This window comes from Phlebotomus argentipes, unplaced genomic scaffold (genome assembly GCF_947086385.1).
Source record: "Phlebotomus argentipes unplaced genomic scaffold, Phlebotomus argentipes genome assembly scaffold_18, whole genome shotgun sequence".
Taxonomy (NCBI): Eukaryota; Metazoa; Arthropoda; class Insecta; order Diptera; family Psychodidae; genus Phlebotomus; species Phlebotomus argentipes.
The window spans coordinates 11159953-11177586 of NW_026776177.1; the positions used below are offsets into that span (position 1 = coordinate 11159953).

The window sequence follows — 17634 nt, forward strand, 5'->3', positions numbered from 1 at the left end:
TGGCAGTCCTACAATGGCACTGTGCCATCTTCGCCAGCGTCAGTGGCCTAATATATTCCCGCTGAAATTGTTATTTACTGTCCCTGTGCAAATACATCGTTCCCGTAGACTCATTGTCGTCTCGGGAATACCCTGAGATGTGAACAGAAAACTTACCTCGCGGAATTCCGAATAATCCAGACGCGTTATGGCACAGTAGTGATTCAATGCACAGGCTCCGTCGCACTGATTCGACACGTAGCGAACGGAATTTGCACGGTAGTATCTATAAATTGGGGTGAAAGAGACATTTAGTGATGGGATTCTGGGGGTAAATAAAGAATCTCAGAGTAGGGGCTTTATTGCATCTCTTCGGGTTTAGCAATTGCCGAATTTATCGCCACCCAAAATCTCGGGGTGGATGTGAAAAATCAACAATAAAAGAGGCGAATGGTGTGGAATACCTTCATGGAGTGAGAGTGGAAATCTGTGGAGCTTGTTTAATGGGGTTCTTTTAACTGACTTCCAATAAGAGTGAAACACATAAACAGTTCGATGAAGCGAGTTCGTTGTGCAAACTTAAACTGCAATAAAGGAATTTACCCAACAGTTTGCCAAATATTGATTAAGGAACTAATAAAAGGGTTAAGCAGGTTTAACTATATCAGGTCATTATTTCATATAAGATTTCAGTGAGCATGAATTAGTTTCTGTCTCAGCTCTTTATCTTGCATTCTCTATTAAATTGCTGCTGATGATACTTACTTGGCAAGTAGGGGATCTTCGTTATTTGAGAAGCGGTCGGCCAAATTGTGCAGAGCCAGGGATGTCACCTCGGCCAGACCGTAGTACTGTGTGGTCAAATTGTACTCAGCTTGCCAGGAAGCCTCGTTTGCAGCATTGGCCTGTTCCAGATCTAGATAGTACTGCGTATAGTCCAGCACCTTCGCGCAAGAGGGAAGAGGATTGAAGAATTATTCATGCCATATTGTCAGACATGCCGCAAATGGAGCACCATGAAATTCAACCTTAAACTCGATATTGACGTCCTAACAGGCAATAACGAGATCAAATTACATCTCAATAATATGCAAATATGTATATTCAATATCGGATATCCTCGTCTCAAATGACACTTGTCCTACATTTTGCGCTGCGAAAGTCCCTCAAGGGGCGCCTTGTATTTGTATAATGATGCTAAAAATATCCCAATTCTGTCGCAATCATCACAAACAGGCGGAATATTGCTTAATGACATATTGTTTGATCAGTGAGAGGCTCACTTATAATTTCGGTGAAAAGTTGAGGGTCTGAGGCTTTCCAAGAAGGACTGTTCCGGAAAGGAAATCATTCCGCACTTAGTGTGCTCCTTCCATCGCACATTTTCGCGGTAATTAAATGTAGATTTCCAGGCAAGAGATTAGTGTTCTTAAGGAAAAAAAATCCATGCCGGAGAATGTAGGTTAAATAGCCGCATGGAGGGGTTCTCAAGGGCAGTTCTTAAGAATTTCCCACCCTCCTAACCTTCGGTATTGATTTCTCATTAGGACGCCTGCTATGTAAATATAATATACATACGTATACATAGTCAGGTATTTCACCCCAAAACTCTGCAAGCACCGCGGCGATTGATTGTGGAAATGTTTCGTGTTTGCACACGGAGCTGTTTATAGAACTGCATGTGAATGAAAAATCGAACACTTTTGGCCCCAAGTCACAGGGAAAAAGGTGTGCTGGGCAAAAATGTACTGTATATTCTGGACGTGTTGTCACGTAAATTTTACAGAGAGATATTGCATTTGTTCCCAAAACACTAAATTGGGCGGGAGTTGTAAAGTGATTTTGGGGTTTGGGTGTGCATGTGCGCAACAATGGTACTCCTCCATTTGAAAAACAAACAGTAGCGATCACGGCGCAAATATCTCACCTGCCCTGTATCAGTTTCGAATTTGTAGAGTCTCATCCCCGGATTATTGGCACCAACATTCATTTTCCTGGGCGTCACAGACGGCGCAATCATTATCCATGAAACAGGCTTTCCTGCAACGACAAGGAAAAAAGAGCGACCATACAGAGGAAATTGATTAGATAGGGAGAATTTTCATTTTAGAGACGATTCTCTAATGGACATAAATTTTCATCAACATAAATTTTCGTCTGTCCTCGAGGGTATTGAACCATTAATTTCTCAATAGTCTCTCGCCCGATAAATTACCTGCTCGGCAAACTTGCAGAAGAATGGGCAAGTCAGTGTTTCAATTACAATAGGAATTTCCTCCTTGCCTGGGCAAAATGTACACAAAACACTACAATCTTGGATTGAAGGGTGGGCGAGAGGGGGTGGCGAGAAATGAGAAAATCCCATACTATTGTTGAATTTTTCACTAGACTAGTTTCAGGTTCAATGCCCCACCTCAATTTTCCCACCTTTTCCCACAATATCCTCAAGATTCTCAATTGCCATGTTACAAGGGGAGGCAGTAACACCGACAAAAGAGAGGTTTTACTGCTGGGAAAATACGGAAAACTACCGGAAAGTTTTCTGAAATTAAAATCCTGACCACACATAGACTTTATTAAGTGAATCACAGCCAGAAAAGGTTTAAAATTCAATTACAATACACTCATATACATTGCCTATGTGTATATGTAATCCCAGTAACTACCTACATAATTACTGCGAGAGGAGCGTTTTAGAAAATTTATTGAACTCCTCCGGAAGAGTTCACAGAAGCATGAAATGTACGCAATAACTTTTTAAAGTTTCTCAACAATTTCATTGAACTCCCCCAGAAGAGTTGGTTTTCACGAAAGGTATGAAGTCTCAAAGGTGCTGCCACTTCATTCAACCGTACAGCACCAGGAGCGATAATGGGGATGGTGGGTGAGGAAACTCAATCCGGGGCATTCTGCACATACCCGGTCTCTCACGTGAGAACAGCGGGAGAGGAAATGAGTAAACGTACTTTAATGAAAGTGGGACACTAAAGACCTCCGCTCCTCACCTGCACACACGGACTTTTTCATAGCTGAGAAGGAGTTAAGATGATATTGATTTTCCGGAAAGGGGTGCGCGGAATTTCCACCCAAGTTTCTCGGTGTGTGTTGTTGTTTTTCTCCGCCGCAGGAGGAAAAAGGGAGTTTTCACGCTGAGAAAGAGTGCAGATTGTCAAGTTTGGCACACTTTCATTGTCTCTCCACCACATCATCACTGGTAATGCCCATGGCACATTTCATGTCTTTGACGGTTGCGCGAGAACAAGAGTTAAGACAATCGCAACTCGTTAAAATTCCACCCACTTTCTCGGTTTTTCCTACCCAGGCGAGAAAGGGGAAGTCAGCGGAAGAGGAAAGTGCCATTGACTGCTAGAAATTTTTCTTCACGCCCCGCCACAATTAACTCTCAATAAATTTCCATGGAAGAGGCCGTGAGTTGCGTCTTAAAACAGCCCATGGAGGAGAATTCAAATTTCTCTTTGAAGCAAAGTCACTGACCCGGAGATTGGGCTTTAAATTAAGCTCCCTGGCCATTAATCCACAGAATGACTTTCGTATTAAAAGTCTTTTAGCATATCGCAATTCGCGCCATAAAGACTGACCCGCGGATAAGAATAAAGACGCCAAGCCTTAGGATAATGACTGTTTTGATCTTTATGGTTTATGTGAAGGTTTTAGTATCAAAATTTATTTCTGTGCAAGCATTCAGGTCACAATAAAATTAAAGCGCAATTTAAGCTGAAGTACGCCACTTGCGAGGCACTTTTGTAGCTGTTTGAAAAGGTATATGATTAACTGTATGAAACGGAAACTTTTTGGCGTGTTTCAAGAATTGGGTTTATCAATAAATTCCAACCACAAATTCTTGGCGAAAGGCATCAAGGATCATTGATGCTGAGGGAATTGGCTCGAGAGCCCTTGCATGACATGGGCCAGGAAAATGACACGGATGAAAGTGGGGTGGCACATGGAAAAGGGCATCTCGGGAAATGTGGCACGAGGTCCTGAATCCAACATGACATTTATGTTTAATGTCAACTGGTTAGCTGCTGAAAATTTATGTTGATACAGTGTGTTTTGTGATTTTTGGGCTTAAAGAAGGACGACACGGATGGTGTGGGGAGCAGGCCATAAAATGAAATGGAGAAAAATGGGTGAACAAGCCATACCCTTGTATTATTTTTCTTGTCTCTCTGGTGTCTTTTTTTCTGCACCCACCCTTCCATCTGTATCCACCGTGAGAGCGTGAGAGTCTTGAGGTATCAGAAGTGGGATTGTCCTATTCAAATCCAAGAGCTTCAAATGGAGGTAGAGACAATTTTCTCGGAGATTTCCCTGCCCTTCCCCGCATCTTGGTATTTCAATTTCCACCAATGTTTCTCTTCCACTTTATCCCCTTCTGCAGTGCCGCCCGCTCTCCTGAAACCCGACACTGTGATGATGCCTTTCCCTGTCGGAGCAGACACCCCATTGAAATCACTTTCTTCACTGGGGGTTGCGCCCACCCATGCATTCCACAACAGGGCGACATTTGCCCACAGGAGGGCGGCAAATCCCCATGAGAGGCCAAGAACAACACACTCACCCATGTCACTGTACACGATCCGGAAGGAGTCCGAGTGGAGGTGCCCGAAGAACTGCCCCTGAATTATCGACGAATACTTCCTCACTAATCGAAGGTACTTGCTGTTGTTCTTCTCAGTGAAGGTCGAATGTCCATTCGGGCCATTTCCCACTTGTCTCTCGTCCGACCCCGGTGGCATATGACCCACAATGTAGACCTGTGCGGGCGAAAAACACCAAATCAATTAGTCCAACCTTCTTTTCCACACACAATTGCATTTGATTAAGCCCTGTGGTTTCCACTTTTTATGTACATGCCGCGCTGCAAACGCAAAAACCTCACTTTTATTCCGTATTCCTGTCGCGTATTTTTTTCCTAAAGCTTTATTTCTCATTTTTTCGGCAAAAAAACATTTCAATTTAGGGCGCGAAAGCTTGAATACAGCTTTTAATGAATTTCACACTCCACTGAATCACAATGAGACGAAGGTAATAAAGAAATTAGCAAGAATTCATCAAGGTAAAAGTCAATGGAGAAAAACTAGAAAACTCGAGCCCTTTATCATCTACTTTATTCGTCGGAGGAGCCTAGATGCGAAGTAAGATAATTAAAAGAAAACATTATATTGAATTATACATCAAATTGTGCGAAATCTAACATATTTGCAACTACTAATATAAGACAAACATTGGACATAAATTTCTTTATATAAAACTCAAACATTGGGCACTGGCACATAAGTCACGCCGGACAATTGGCAGTTATGGCATAATACTTTTCCTTGGAAGCGACGAAAAACATTCTCTCTCTATTGTTCACGAATTGCACATCATATCCAATTGATCTGCTATACAAAGCATAGAAAAGGCGCCAGTCTGATGTGAGGCGAGCTAAAACACCACAACTATTCCCAAGGCAATTTAGAGAAAGAAATCTAGACAGAAATGTCTCCCTCAGATTAATCAATAAATTGAATGTGACTCAATTCATTCGTGAATTGACTTTTGATTTTTTTATCATTGAGCCAGCATTGAACTGAGTTTTATTATCTCTCATGCAAAAAAAAATTTGTAGAATCGAACAGACAGCGAAAATAGGAACAATTTTCCCCTCACCAATCAATTGATTTGCCCCAAGGGTTGGGATTGAGGTGGAAAAACAAATAAAGTAACAAGAGGCCAAAGAGGAGTGTATTTTCGATCATTTCCGTTTCAATTTGATATATTAGAAATTTAAATATAGGGTCCTCACTGGGGGATTGTTTTCTCATTGCTCCACTTCCTATCGACCCTTCCATGGGCGCTACCCCAGCACGTTTCCCCCCGTTGGCTGCCATGGGACGAAGAAATGCGAATGGGTGTTTGAAGAGGGGCGGACGAAAGTTGCCCAAATCGTTGTCCAACATATCGTAAATCGCTCTTCATGAGTGTAACTCTGCTGATGGCATCGACCCATGGAGCGCCCTGTAGCCGTAAAAGTGGCATTTGCCAGTTTCAAATAATTCCATGTTTAATAAATAAAACCCTCTCGGGGGCTGTAATGGAGTTTGTTTGGGCGCAAACAACCCTCCGCATTCATGCACATTTCGGAGATTTGCATCCAAAAGCCCACCCACACCATTGTTGCCCCGATACACTCGAAGCTCCCCCAAAAGTTGGCCAAGAGGAGAGCTTCCACGCCAGTTGCGAGTTGGTCGAATTTATTGAAGTCACACCACTGTAAATCCAAAGTTTGCCCACCATGAGAAACACGATACATTTTGGCGTGTTCCAACCCACTTTTTAGCATTTGCCTTAGCATTTGGGGATCCACCCAAACGCAGCCGCAACACAAAGAAAGGTGTGCCCCCGAGGCTCAGCTGATTTATGATATTGATTGCCCGAAAAGTATAGCTAAATCAGCCCACACCCCCGCATGCAACTCCCAACTATTATCCATTGACTGTAAAGTCACTCCCGTCTGCGGAGAAACTTTTCTCTCACTGTCACATAAAGTTGTGCCTAATGGAATGAAAGGGCCAAAACACCGGAAATATGACGCCCCACAGCTTTCCTTATTCGTTTTGTGTGCTCTTTTTTACGATATCGCCAGCAATCTCGTTTACCAAGAGAAAGAAATGAACTTTCACGTATTAAATTTAATGTGAGTGCCTTTGATAAAGCACGAAAGGAGTTACTTTCTCAAAGCAGTTGAGGTTTCACTGCTTATTTCGCTCTCTTATCTTTTGTCGGATGTGATTTCAGTGTGGCGGAAAATCTCAATCTCAGCACAGAATTATTTTAATCCACGTTTGTTGCAAAGCAGAAAGGCTTGAAATGCAATTGTATGTCAAATATCGAGATGAAATTGTATTGATTTCCAATTCAGCTTCTTTTACTCGTGAATGATCTGAAGCATTTGCGATGAGACCGTATTTTCAGACAAATCTTTTATTTTCAGTCAGCAATTTGAGGAATATATTCCTCTTGAGACCGTGAATTATTAATATTAATGAGGGTTCATTGCGATATTTGCATTCTCTCGTCGCTTTGATTGATTCCGAAACGACGAACGAATAGAGGGAAATAATTATTCTGCAAAATAAAACATCATTTTGTCTGGTCTGGATTCTCAATTGCGGCGGATTTATCAAATGACCCAGGGTGTGGGAAACGTCTCTAAATGGGAAGAAGTAAGTGGATGGTAAATGCTTGTACCATGTTCCCATATTTATATTTTATTGTCTCGCCAGCCAGAGTGAATTTCATTGTCGTAAATATCGCATTGAGTTTTCCACCGAGGAGTTTCGTCCATATGTGGGTCTGTTTGTTCGCCCCCCACTATTTCGATGGGGAGAGTTGGCAAAAGACACCGAGACACGGTACTGTGAATCATTATTTCGTTATTTGTACCTGTCATACACCTTCGCAACCACGGCGAGCGTGGGGAGAAACTCGAAGAATTCATCCCTGTTCGAGGAGCAACTTCCAAATGTTTGCACTTTGTTTAGCGCGCTTGTTTTGTGTTGTGTTGTGTGTTGAATTACAGCCCCACAGACGGCATCTCCCGAACTAAATAAGGGATGGGGAACATGGCCGAGGAGGTGGGGCGAATAAGATAAACTCATATTGTTGTAGTACAACCGAAATATACACAGTACTCGAGTGTTGAATGTCAGAGACAAGAAATGCATTTCACTAAAACCCAAAAAGAGGGGCTGCAGTCCTTTGTGCGCCCCACCGAGTGCACGCCAAGGATGAGGGTAGGATCCAGTGCAACCCCCATAAATCTACACTCGAGTGGAGTTTGTGAAGACTTTCCGAGCTCTTTGGCGTTGCAGATGAAAAGCCGAGTCGATTTTATGGCAAATCTTTGGCATAGTTTCACCAACAATTGCCCACAGTGCCTCACCGGTCTGGAATTTGCCAAATAATCTCATCGCCTGAGAAGATCTCCATGGCACAAATTACCTCCATAGAAACTCTCCCTGGGAGTCGCATGTGGGCCAATGCACCAGGAAGCAGCATCTGCTTAATTTGCAATCGAGCCTTTGTTCCCTCTTTGTGGATCTAAGTGAGATTGTCGGAAAATCACATAGAGATGGTCTTTAAATGAGTAATGCTAAGTAAATGACACTGCATTACACATATTGAAAGTCTTATATTATTCACCTGATAATCACAAGTATTTGAGATACTATTTAAAGCAAGATTTAAAGCGTAAAGACAGAGAATTTGTGGCTAAAGCTGAGATGTGGTCAGCTTTTAATGCAACATCTAGAACTCTGGTCTGATTAATCGTCACTTGAATGAAACCTATAACTGTAGTGGAATCGTTTCAGAAAAAAACCCGCAGAAAGTTAATTCGTGTGGTGGAAATTTAATAATAAAGTTGATGAGAGTGCAGAAATGAAATTAAAAACACTTTTCCACAGCCACTGCCTGTAATTTCTTGCCAGAAGTACTAATTACAATTTTATATATAAGAGCAACTGTCACACTGTGAAATTGCTCATTTAATAGCTCTCAACTTTTTGCGATTGTCTGATCTCAGCTTTCTTTACCATCTCAAGGCGGAAAGTTTATATTTTCCATTTGGCAAATGAAAATGTGGGCGAGAGTGACTCTCACGGGAGGTGTTAATGCAATTTTGTGTGTACTCTTCTTGACTACCATTTCTTCTTTTCTCATATTCAGAGGAAAAATTTCCGTCAAGCAAATCGTAGAGAAGTTGTGAAAGAAAAGTCTCAAGAAATTGTGCGGTGCAAAAAAGAATTCTGTTAATTTAAATCTCATAGTGAAAGTTTTCGCAGTTTCAAATGCGTCGAATTCAATATTCTCACTTGGGGGGAAACTTTTTCAATTACCCCACTGATTTTCTAACTTTATACACAAGACTTATTGGTGTGTTGAACATGATGGACGGATCGCTATTTTAACGAGTGCCTCAGACTTTTTCCAGCCTCTTGCCTTCTTTAAGCGCACATCGAGAGTTTGGGCTGTGTGAATGCATGGAAAAGAAGATACCGGGAAAATTTCTCAATCGTGGTATAAACTTTCCCATCGCAATCACCTCAGATTCACTGATAATCTCTACGGCACAACAAGTAAATTTTCCAACTTTTATGCCATCCCCTTTTGCGATGGAAGGAGAGCTTTATATTAAGCTCTCGCACGGTATAAAGGTGTGGCTTTCGATTTATGGCATTTGCAGTAAAAGTGAAATTAATTAACATTCATGACTTGGAACATCTCTCTCTCTCTCCCTCTCTCTGGGAGGCGATAAAGAGGGAATTGCGGGAAATTATCTGATAAAACTTGCTGGGAAAGTTGCTGAGAAAACATCTTTCTATTAATTAAAATGTGGGTGATGATTATTTAATGGATTGTTCATCGAATATGACCATGAAAGCAAGGCGAATTTGCTAATTTCTTTATTTATGCTCAGCCGGAATGGCAGGTAAAGGCACCCTAATTGCTTTTAGTGAGATTATGATAGTAATTTTGAGGTGAATATGAGGATGTTATGACGTCAATTCACCCGCTATTTCGGGACTAAAACAAGAGAGCAAATGAGACCATCCATGAAGACTTTAAGACTTATGCTCAGAAATAAAACCACGGTTGATAATTAAATCATTTGTCATTGAAAACACCTCGTAAAAGCTCTCCGTTCGCCATTTACTTCTACCACTTTCTTAAATAGCAGCCCAGGAAACTTAAAGGGTACTTGAGAAATAACTCTTTCCTTTGATTTTTCATTAAAGTACGCAACAATTTCCCTTCACAACCTTCGGCTTCATGCCCTTGACACCCACATTTCTTCTTGCAAATTAATTCCCTTCACTCCGTGTGAGGTAAGTCTCTCCATTCATATTTGGCAATTATGGCGCAAATGACTCCCTGGCAAGCACATAAAGAACCTTTTATTAGGAAGTTTCGATGGTCCCATGAACCCATGAGATCACTTTAGAAGCCTCGTGCGGGGGCTAAAAGCCTTCTCCCTCCCGAAGACTTCTCCCGTGATATATTAATTGTTCAATTTCAACCCATTTGCATCGCCCACGATCAATTTTCCTATCGTATGTTTTGCTACGTGTATTATTTTAATTTTGAAATATTCAGAAAGCAACTGCAGAAGTTTCGCCCAACCACAAACATGCCTGTTTATCACGAACAACCATAAATTCACGTGTCGATATGCAATTTTAAAGTTCCTACCTCAAGTATATTATTTATGGTGTGTGGATATATTCAAATTAAATTCCTCCACGTGTACCACCCAGGGCCTCTTTTATCAACACGTGAAGTGGTTTCCTCTGGGCCTCTTTCTGCGTGCGGAAAAATCAACGAAATTTGCAAAATCACCCATGAATTTAAATAAATAATTTTGAGGAGATTTTTTCAGCTGGCGCGGAGATCTCGCGAAATTCGGCATAATTGAGCAGCAGGGTGGATTTTCACTGGAATTTGTGCTATGAGAAAAAACAGACATGATTTGCATAGCGCCCCTATCAGTCAATTTTAATCACTCATCGCGTATTCTGAGATATTGGCGTGAAAGATGAAAGGCGGTACGCGTCTCATCTGCATTTTGTGATTGGATGGCGAAATTAAGGATGGATTTTACACGGATCAAAGTCATTGATTTATTCAACGACGCTTTTTACATAGTACTTGATAGACTTAATATGATAAAATACAGCGAGTTCGCAAGTATTAGTGGAGAAAGTGCTGCCGCTGTGTATTTTCTATCGCTACAATCTCTCTTCTTTGGCATTCATCTTGTAGAATACAATAAAGAGATAAGCACGCACGTGCAAAAAGGTTTCCTATACTCTCTTGGGATCGCTTGAGAGCCTAAGTTGAGCCATTGTGGCCAGAAAAGTGTGAAGAAGGGGCGACGAAAAAAGGCTGAAGGAGTGCCAAAAGTGCCACTCAATGAAAAGTGTCACATTTTGGGGGAGGGATGGATATTGCATAAATGTCTTCTGGATGTTGTTTGCCTCCTCTTCACTCTCCCAAAGCCAACCGCAGTCTCTCCTTCTTTGATACCAAATTCACTCAGCTTTTTCGCCACGGTCTTGAGCAATTCGCGCGCGTGTCTTCGAGCACGTGCTTTATCAAATTTGCCTTCAAGAGCGACAGATGAAATAAAAGCGCCCTGTGAGTCGGAAGAAAAAGTCATTGTGCCTCCTTTCATTTCATGACGAGGCGTGTATGTGCCCGCGATGGGCTTTTGTTATTCCTCAGTGTTGCTCGGGTGGAGCAAAAAACTGTATTTATGTGTCGTGGGTGCTATGTATAATTTTCCCGTATCGCCCATGATAAAATTTCATGTGCAAAATGCGCGCACGAGGGGAAAAAATCGCATGGCGGAGGGAATGAAAAGGAAGAAAATTACATTTGCAACGTGACTTATGCTTTTATTATATTCTGCACCCCTTCGCCGCTGCTCTCGCCATGACACTTTGTCTCCTGCCCAAGCCTCGACAGCGCCTAAGTCTCCAAACAAGAATAACCGTATAGGAATCCTGGATGGCGTCACCTTCGAGAGCGTGTCTGGGAATATGTGGAACCTCTGCAATGACAGACTTTGTCCGCGACAATTGCGGGTCCTGAACAAAAGTGCCTCTCTCCCGGCTTGAATACAAATTGTTGTATTATCAAGAGAGACAGAGAGAGAAAGAGACTTTCCCTGGTGCTCATGGAAATTGGTTTAAGAGAATGGGTGACGGTAAAAAAGAAGGGAAAAATGAGAGATATACGAAACTGAGAGACGTGATTTCTCCTTTTTTACAACTCACACCACTCACGACCCAGTGTCGTGGCTCTAACGAGGAAAATTATGTGCCATTTCCATTTTATTCAAACGACAACTATTTCCGCCGAATTCTCCCACTCTCACCCACAATTGTAGAGATTTTATCATATGCCGTGGCATGAGGATCCTAATGGTGTGAATTTCAGCGCTTTCGGAGTCACTTTGTCTCCTAAGAGAGCCTCCCTCCACCCCTATTGCAAAGGTGGGAGAACTTGTATGAATTATTAAGTGGAAGTTGCTTAAAGTTTCCGCTGCAAACTTATTTCTCAAACTGACAATTCTACAAGAGAATGTACAAAGTTAAGGGGGAGTAATTAGAACAAGTACAGCGTTTTTCAACAATAGATTAATTACACTGCGAGGCTTTAAATTTTGAACTGGAAAGAGGAGTAAATCATGGAAAAATAAATAATTTTTGCCTGTAATAATATCGATAAATGTCTTGCGAGTTTGTTGCTCATTCACACTATTCTTTTCAAATGTGATGTACAATTTCTCTTGGGCAGCTCTTGCCTTGCTTCTGCATACAAAATTTACCTACGTACATACATAACAATGGGCCACTCGTAGAAGCACTCTTCTCAAGTTACTTCTTTTCACTCTCTTCCGGATGAGAAAAGTACGCCAGAGCGGTGTGACTTTTCCCACCAAAACTTTTCATGACAAGAGCGCGCGGAGAGAAACTTATTAAAAAACCTACACCGGAAATACTAGGAATGGCTGGAAGGATGGAATATGGGAACATTGGTTTGTGGGGAGAGAATGGCGTGTTTATTGGCACACGGAAGCACCTTTGCGAAAAGTTTCAATTGTTTCCCATCACTGGAAAATTAAATTGCTGGCTAAAACTCAAAACGGCCCCAACCGATGAATAAATCACATTTAAGCGCACCATCAACTTTTTCATTTCACTTGTTTTCCCCTTCGACCCCAGCGTCGATGCGGATCGAGATTTTTGGGGGGCGCGCACACGGGATGGCGGCAAAATTCTCAAGTTTTTTTCAACCCCAGCTGCGATATGTATAAAAGTCAGTCACCCGCTGAACCATATTTCTTTTATTATTTGAGAGAAACAGAGCGGAATAAAATACACAGAGGGAGGTGGTATTTGATAGAATACATCAAGTGGAACACATTCAACCTCGGTGGGTGTCCTCAAACCCCCCTTGCGAAGCCTTGTAAGAATCACACAATTACACCAGCGATTTCATCGATATTCGAAGCTGTCTGCTGAATAAATCGCTGCGAGTTAAGAGGCGTCCCATTCTTTCTGAGGGTGAAAAGGAAGGGAATCGTGATGTTGCGGGAGGTGCGGATTATTCAGTGTGGCGACGGAAAATCAAATTGTTTTGTGTGCTCTATACTCGCCTCAGAAGCTCCCATGTGGCATTGGGGGAAAAGTTTCTGTGTGCCGAGAAGAAAAACGCACATCTTCACCTCACTAACTTTACACTCTTGTATTTTTCACCATCGATGCTCCACTTCCTTCCACAGGGCGCCTTCCGCGACCAGCAAAAAACATTCAACAATGGTGATTTCCTGTCAGATCCGCTCAACACCCCCAGATTCACCTCTGTTGGACGGCTTCTTCTCGGGTGAAAATCCCAATGGAGGGAATATGAAATTTTTATGGGGACTCCCATTAGCTAATTTTCAACAACTGTCGACAATTTTCCACCCTTGAGAAAGTTTCAGCACATCCCATGAAGAGGAATACCTTCAAATGTCCTCTAAAGAAGTCTGATATAATTCAAAAAGTTCTTTGCAGCGAAAGAGTTTTGACTGATTGAGTGTATAACTATCATGCAACCCAGTTTGAGACTAAATAAAAGTTTCCAGTAAAATGTTTTTCTCTATCAACTCTCAATTTATTTGTTTAATGAATTAAATTGCAAGTTGTGTAAGAGATTAACCTTCCCGCTGAGAACAGAACTACACCAAAGACTTGGTGGTTTCATTTGAAATGCAGCAGCCCAGGAAAAGCTCGTTTTTCTGCCATTTCTCATGAGACGAGCACGAAATGGGCGAGAGAACATAATAATCCTTCAAAAAGTGCTTGGTTGCATAGGGTTTGATATAGCACTGAGTATTGCAGTCAATTCCCATTTCCATCTTCTTGCAACTCTAGCAAAGTTTCTCCCAAGAGATATAAATTCCACTTTTTCCAATCATTTGTTTAACTTTTTTCCACTCACCCATTCTCCCCGAAAAACACCCCCATTTTCCGATGTCATTATTGTCAAGCTAACTTTGCCAATATTTTCTATTTATACTATCATGTTTTCTGTCTAATAATTCTCACACAGACAGTCAGAAATTGCCTTGGTCACTGGGAAAATCCCTTGGAAAATCCAATCTGTATGATAATGGAACAAATATTTTTCTTCCAATTATGCAAAAATCACCTAAACAGCTCATTAATTATGCATATGACGATGAAAGCGGTGAAAAATTAAATAGGCTAATGACGCAATAAAATTGTACTAATTCACTCGCATTATGTCCTAACCATCATATTTTATTTACTTAAATTTGCACATTCTCACCCCCTTGTCAATTGATTAGCAATTAATTTGCAAAAAGCTCTGGTTGCTGATTGAGGCAGAAATTAGCCGCTGGCACTTGCATTGATGTCAGCAATAAAATAAATTGGCGCGTCTAATGAAATTGAATTCACCATTAAAGCTTTGCAATTTTGATTTAATTTCATTGAGTCTTGGAAATTGTTTCGAGTTGATCTTGCAAAGCATACACAAATTCTGGATAAAGTAAACAACGAGAGGGAAAGTAAATCAAGGAAAATAAGGAACCAACGCATGGCGAATTGGCCGTGTGCCTACATCCTTATAAACCCAAATATGTCTCTTAAGCGGCAGTGAGAGTTACTCAAGGTCATTGTCATGCATATCAGAGGAGCAGCATCTGAATACGGAATACATGAGAAAGTTTAATAAATCCGTTTAGTCGTTTTTCGAGAAAATCCCAAAGGTTAAATCCAAAAATCAATACTTTGTATAGAGCAAGTCGTTTCTAGGACGAGTTCGTGGCAATAAAAAGACGCAATAGGATTGAAGAAAACCCCTCGAGCATTTCCCATGTAAGCTGAGAGAATTTTCAGCAAGTTTCGAGACCCGAGGAGAGTATGTCGATGCGAGGGAGAAGTTGTTTGGCGTCAAAAGCAATGTGAATAGCTCGTAAATTAGGCAAATAGTTTGGCATTTAAAGTATGTACATGTATAATATTAAATTCATGAAGAGAATTTCTCCATATCTCACTCAATTTGCAAGGAAGCCCCCCAAAGAGATTATTAATGGGGGCGCTATGGAGCATAGAGTGTACGAAACTCGAGCAAATAACCATATTTTACGATGTGAAATTTCCACATTTGTGTCCACATGGAAAATGAGTGCGAGAAAATCCCTACAGACCCCCAGTGCAAACAATTCACAATGAAAATTATGGATAAATCACACACCAATATGTGATCTTTGCAGACTGGAATCTCATTCCGACCATTATTAATTTGTCCCTCGTCCCTCATTTTCCGGATACTATTACAACACTACTCAAATAGTTCACAGTTCTCTGAGTTATGCTTAAATGTTGAATTCCATCCTACAACCAGCACACTCAAATTGCAGTCATATAATTCCCCATACGGCATGGGGATTATTAATTGAGGGGCTTGCTTATGGGAGGAACTTGATAAAACTCCCCCATATCGAATGCCATTGAAGAATTCCGCACGATAATGATGTCCATAGGTGGTTTAGGAGAGAGAACTGAACTGCAATCTCCCACCAAACACTGACCTGACGTTGGATTACGACAGATTAGGCGTACTTTGTGCGCCCATCAGATTTTCCCTCCACCATTGCGTGGTGGAAATCTGCAATAAATCAGTGGATAATTGTTCATGAAGTGTGTTTCCATAAAAGAGTAATTTCACATAAAAGCAGAAGAAATGGCCTCAAAGGGCGGAAGTATCTATAAATGCTTCGCAACATGGTGGAGGAAATAAGAAAATTCTCACACAAATCGAATACATTTCCACTCCTGTGAGTCCACAGGGAGAGAGAGAGAGAGCATCAATATCCAATTAAATGGCAAATAAGGATATTTCTTGTGAGATTTATTTGATTCGCTTAATTGTATAGGATCAGATGGGAGTAATCGCAAATTGAAATGGAAAACCACCTAACAAGGTTTCAGAGATTTTCCCAATTACTTTCTGAAGCATGCAATGCAATATTCTTGCACACTATTATAAAAAGATAATGTATTTCTCATCAAGACGTTCTTTGTGATCAATGGAATAAGTGAACAATGTTGCAAAAGTCTAGAAACTTTGTGTAAGAAGTCACTCGGAAAACAAATTAGCGTGATGTACTTTAGTGGTGATGAATTGATAATTCTACGAATGAGTCCAATTGCTCATAATACGAAGTGCCAACTTCCAATTTTGTTTTGGTTGAATTTTCAATTCGATATAGCATTCCAAAGTTCTCATTTAACCATTTCAATCGTCCCTGACAATTGTATTTCGCGCAATTCATAATCGCCCCTGATGACGTTAATTTCATTAGTGAATAGCACAAATCCTCTTTCATAGAGTGGAAATGTGCAATTTCCCTGCAATTCTATAAATGCACCGTGAGAAGAATGGCATTAGCTTCTCGTCTAGCAAACGACAGACATATAAATTTCGCGAAGTGAGGATTTTCAAATTATGTGATCCCGCTCAATTCGCAGTGGGATAATTAGGTTCGGGCTATTCAATTAGGCGACACACAGAACTCAATTATTCACCTCTGAAGGGTCAGCAAAATGGACTCAATATTGGACTAATTCTGTCACGATGTGCGATTGTGACTTACAGTTTCTTTGTTCCTGTTGGATTTGGCCAGCACCGCTTCCAGCCACTCCCATTGTCTCTGTGATTCATGACTCTCTGCTCCCGAAAGTGCTCTGGTCTGGCCGCCATCCGTCGCCGGCACGGCCGCGTAGTAGCCATTGTTGGATCCGTGGTAGTAATTCCCGTGGTGATAGTAGTAATTGGTATGCTCTGATGAGTCCCCGCTGCCCGGCCTCTGTCTGCTGGCCGCCGAGTGACTCTGCGTGAACTTGAAGGGATCATGTCGCATGAAATTGGTGTTGAGCACGATTATCCTGAGGCGACTCTTTGTCTGCTCAATGGTGTAGTAGCCGCCTGCAAGAGGGACAAAATTGCTGATCAACAGACGTTTTCATCCCTCTGGAGATTCAGAGTGTGTATGTGTGTGTTTGAGTGACAGAATAAAGCCACCAGGAACTGTTGGTAAGTGAGGAAAGAGCAACATCAAAATAATTCACAAACATTAATTAAAGTTCAAAGTGAATTTCTCCTTTGCTATTAAGCAGCCGCTGTGGAGCTTTTCATTCGCGAAGAGGACTTGACTGTCGCTTGACGAGATGACTGACGATATAAGGATATTTCACGAGTCGCTGAACTTGCCCTCTGAAGGTCAAACGATTAATTTTCGAGCTTTTGAAGCTCCTCAAGCAAAGACAGTGTATATATACAGCTGTGATTATATAGGCAAAATGACAAAATTTGAGTGAAAATGAAATGTCATAAATCACTCTTGACTCTATACGGTTCAAATAATGAGAAATGGGATGCCCAATAAATTTTTTTCTATGAAATGAGATTTACTTTAATGGCTCTTTTTTATTCACCATCCGCACAGTGGAAGGAGACGCGCTATTCTTAATATCCCACCCCGCGAGGGGGTGGGAGTTTATTACGTTT

The 17634-nt window shown here is 41.4% G+C and overlaps 1 protein-coding gene across 8 annotated transcripts in view; it reads right to left on the bottom strand.

The window, feature by feature from the left end:
- LOC132260224 (acid sphingomyelinase-like phosphodiesterase 3b) overlaps positions 1-17634 on the bottom strand; it is a 43878-nt gene that overhangs the window by 1581 nt on the left and 24663 nt on the right. For 7 of the 8 annotated variants that reach the window (XM_059758212.1, XM_059758215.1, XM_059758213.1 and 4 more), the window contains exons 6-10: positions 16721-17052; positions 4562-4757; positions 1907-2019; positions 745-923; positions 157-265 (exon numbers count right to left, since the gene is read on the bottom strand). In XM_059758212.1, coding sequence (XP_059614195.1) covers positions 157-265; positions 745-923; positions 1907-2019; positions 4562-4757; positions 16721-17052 — 929 coding nt within the window. The other variant, XM_059758219.1, reaches the window with a different exon arrangement.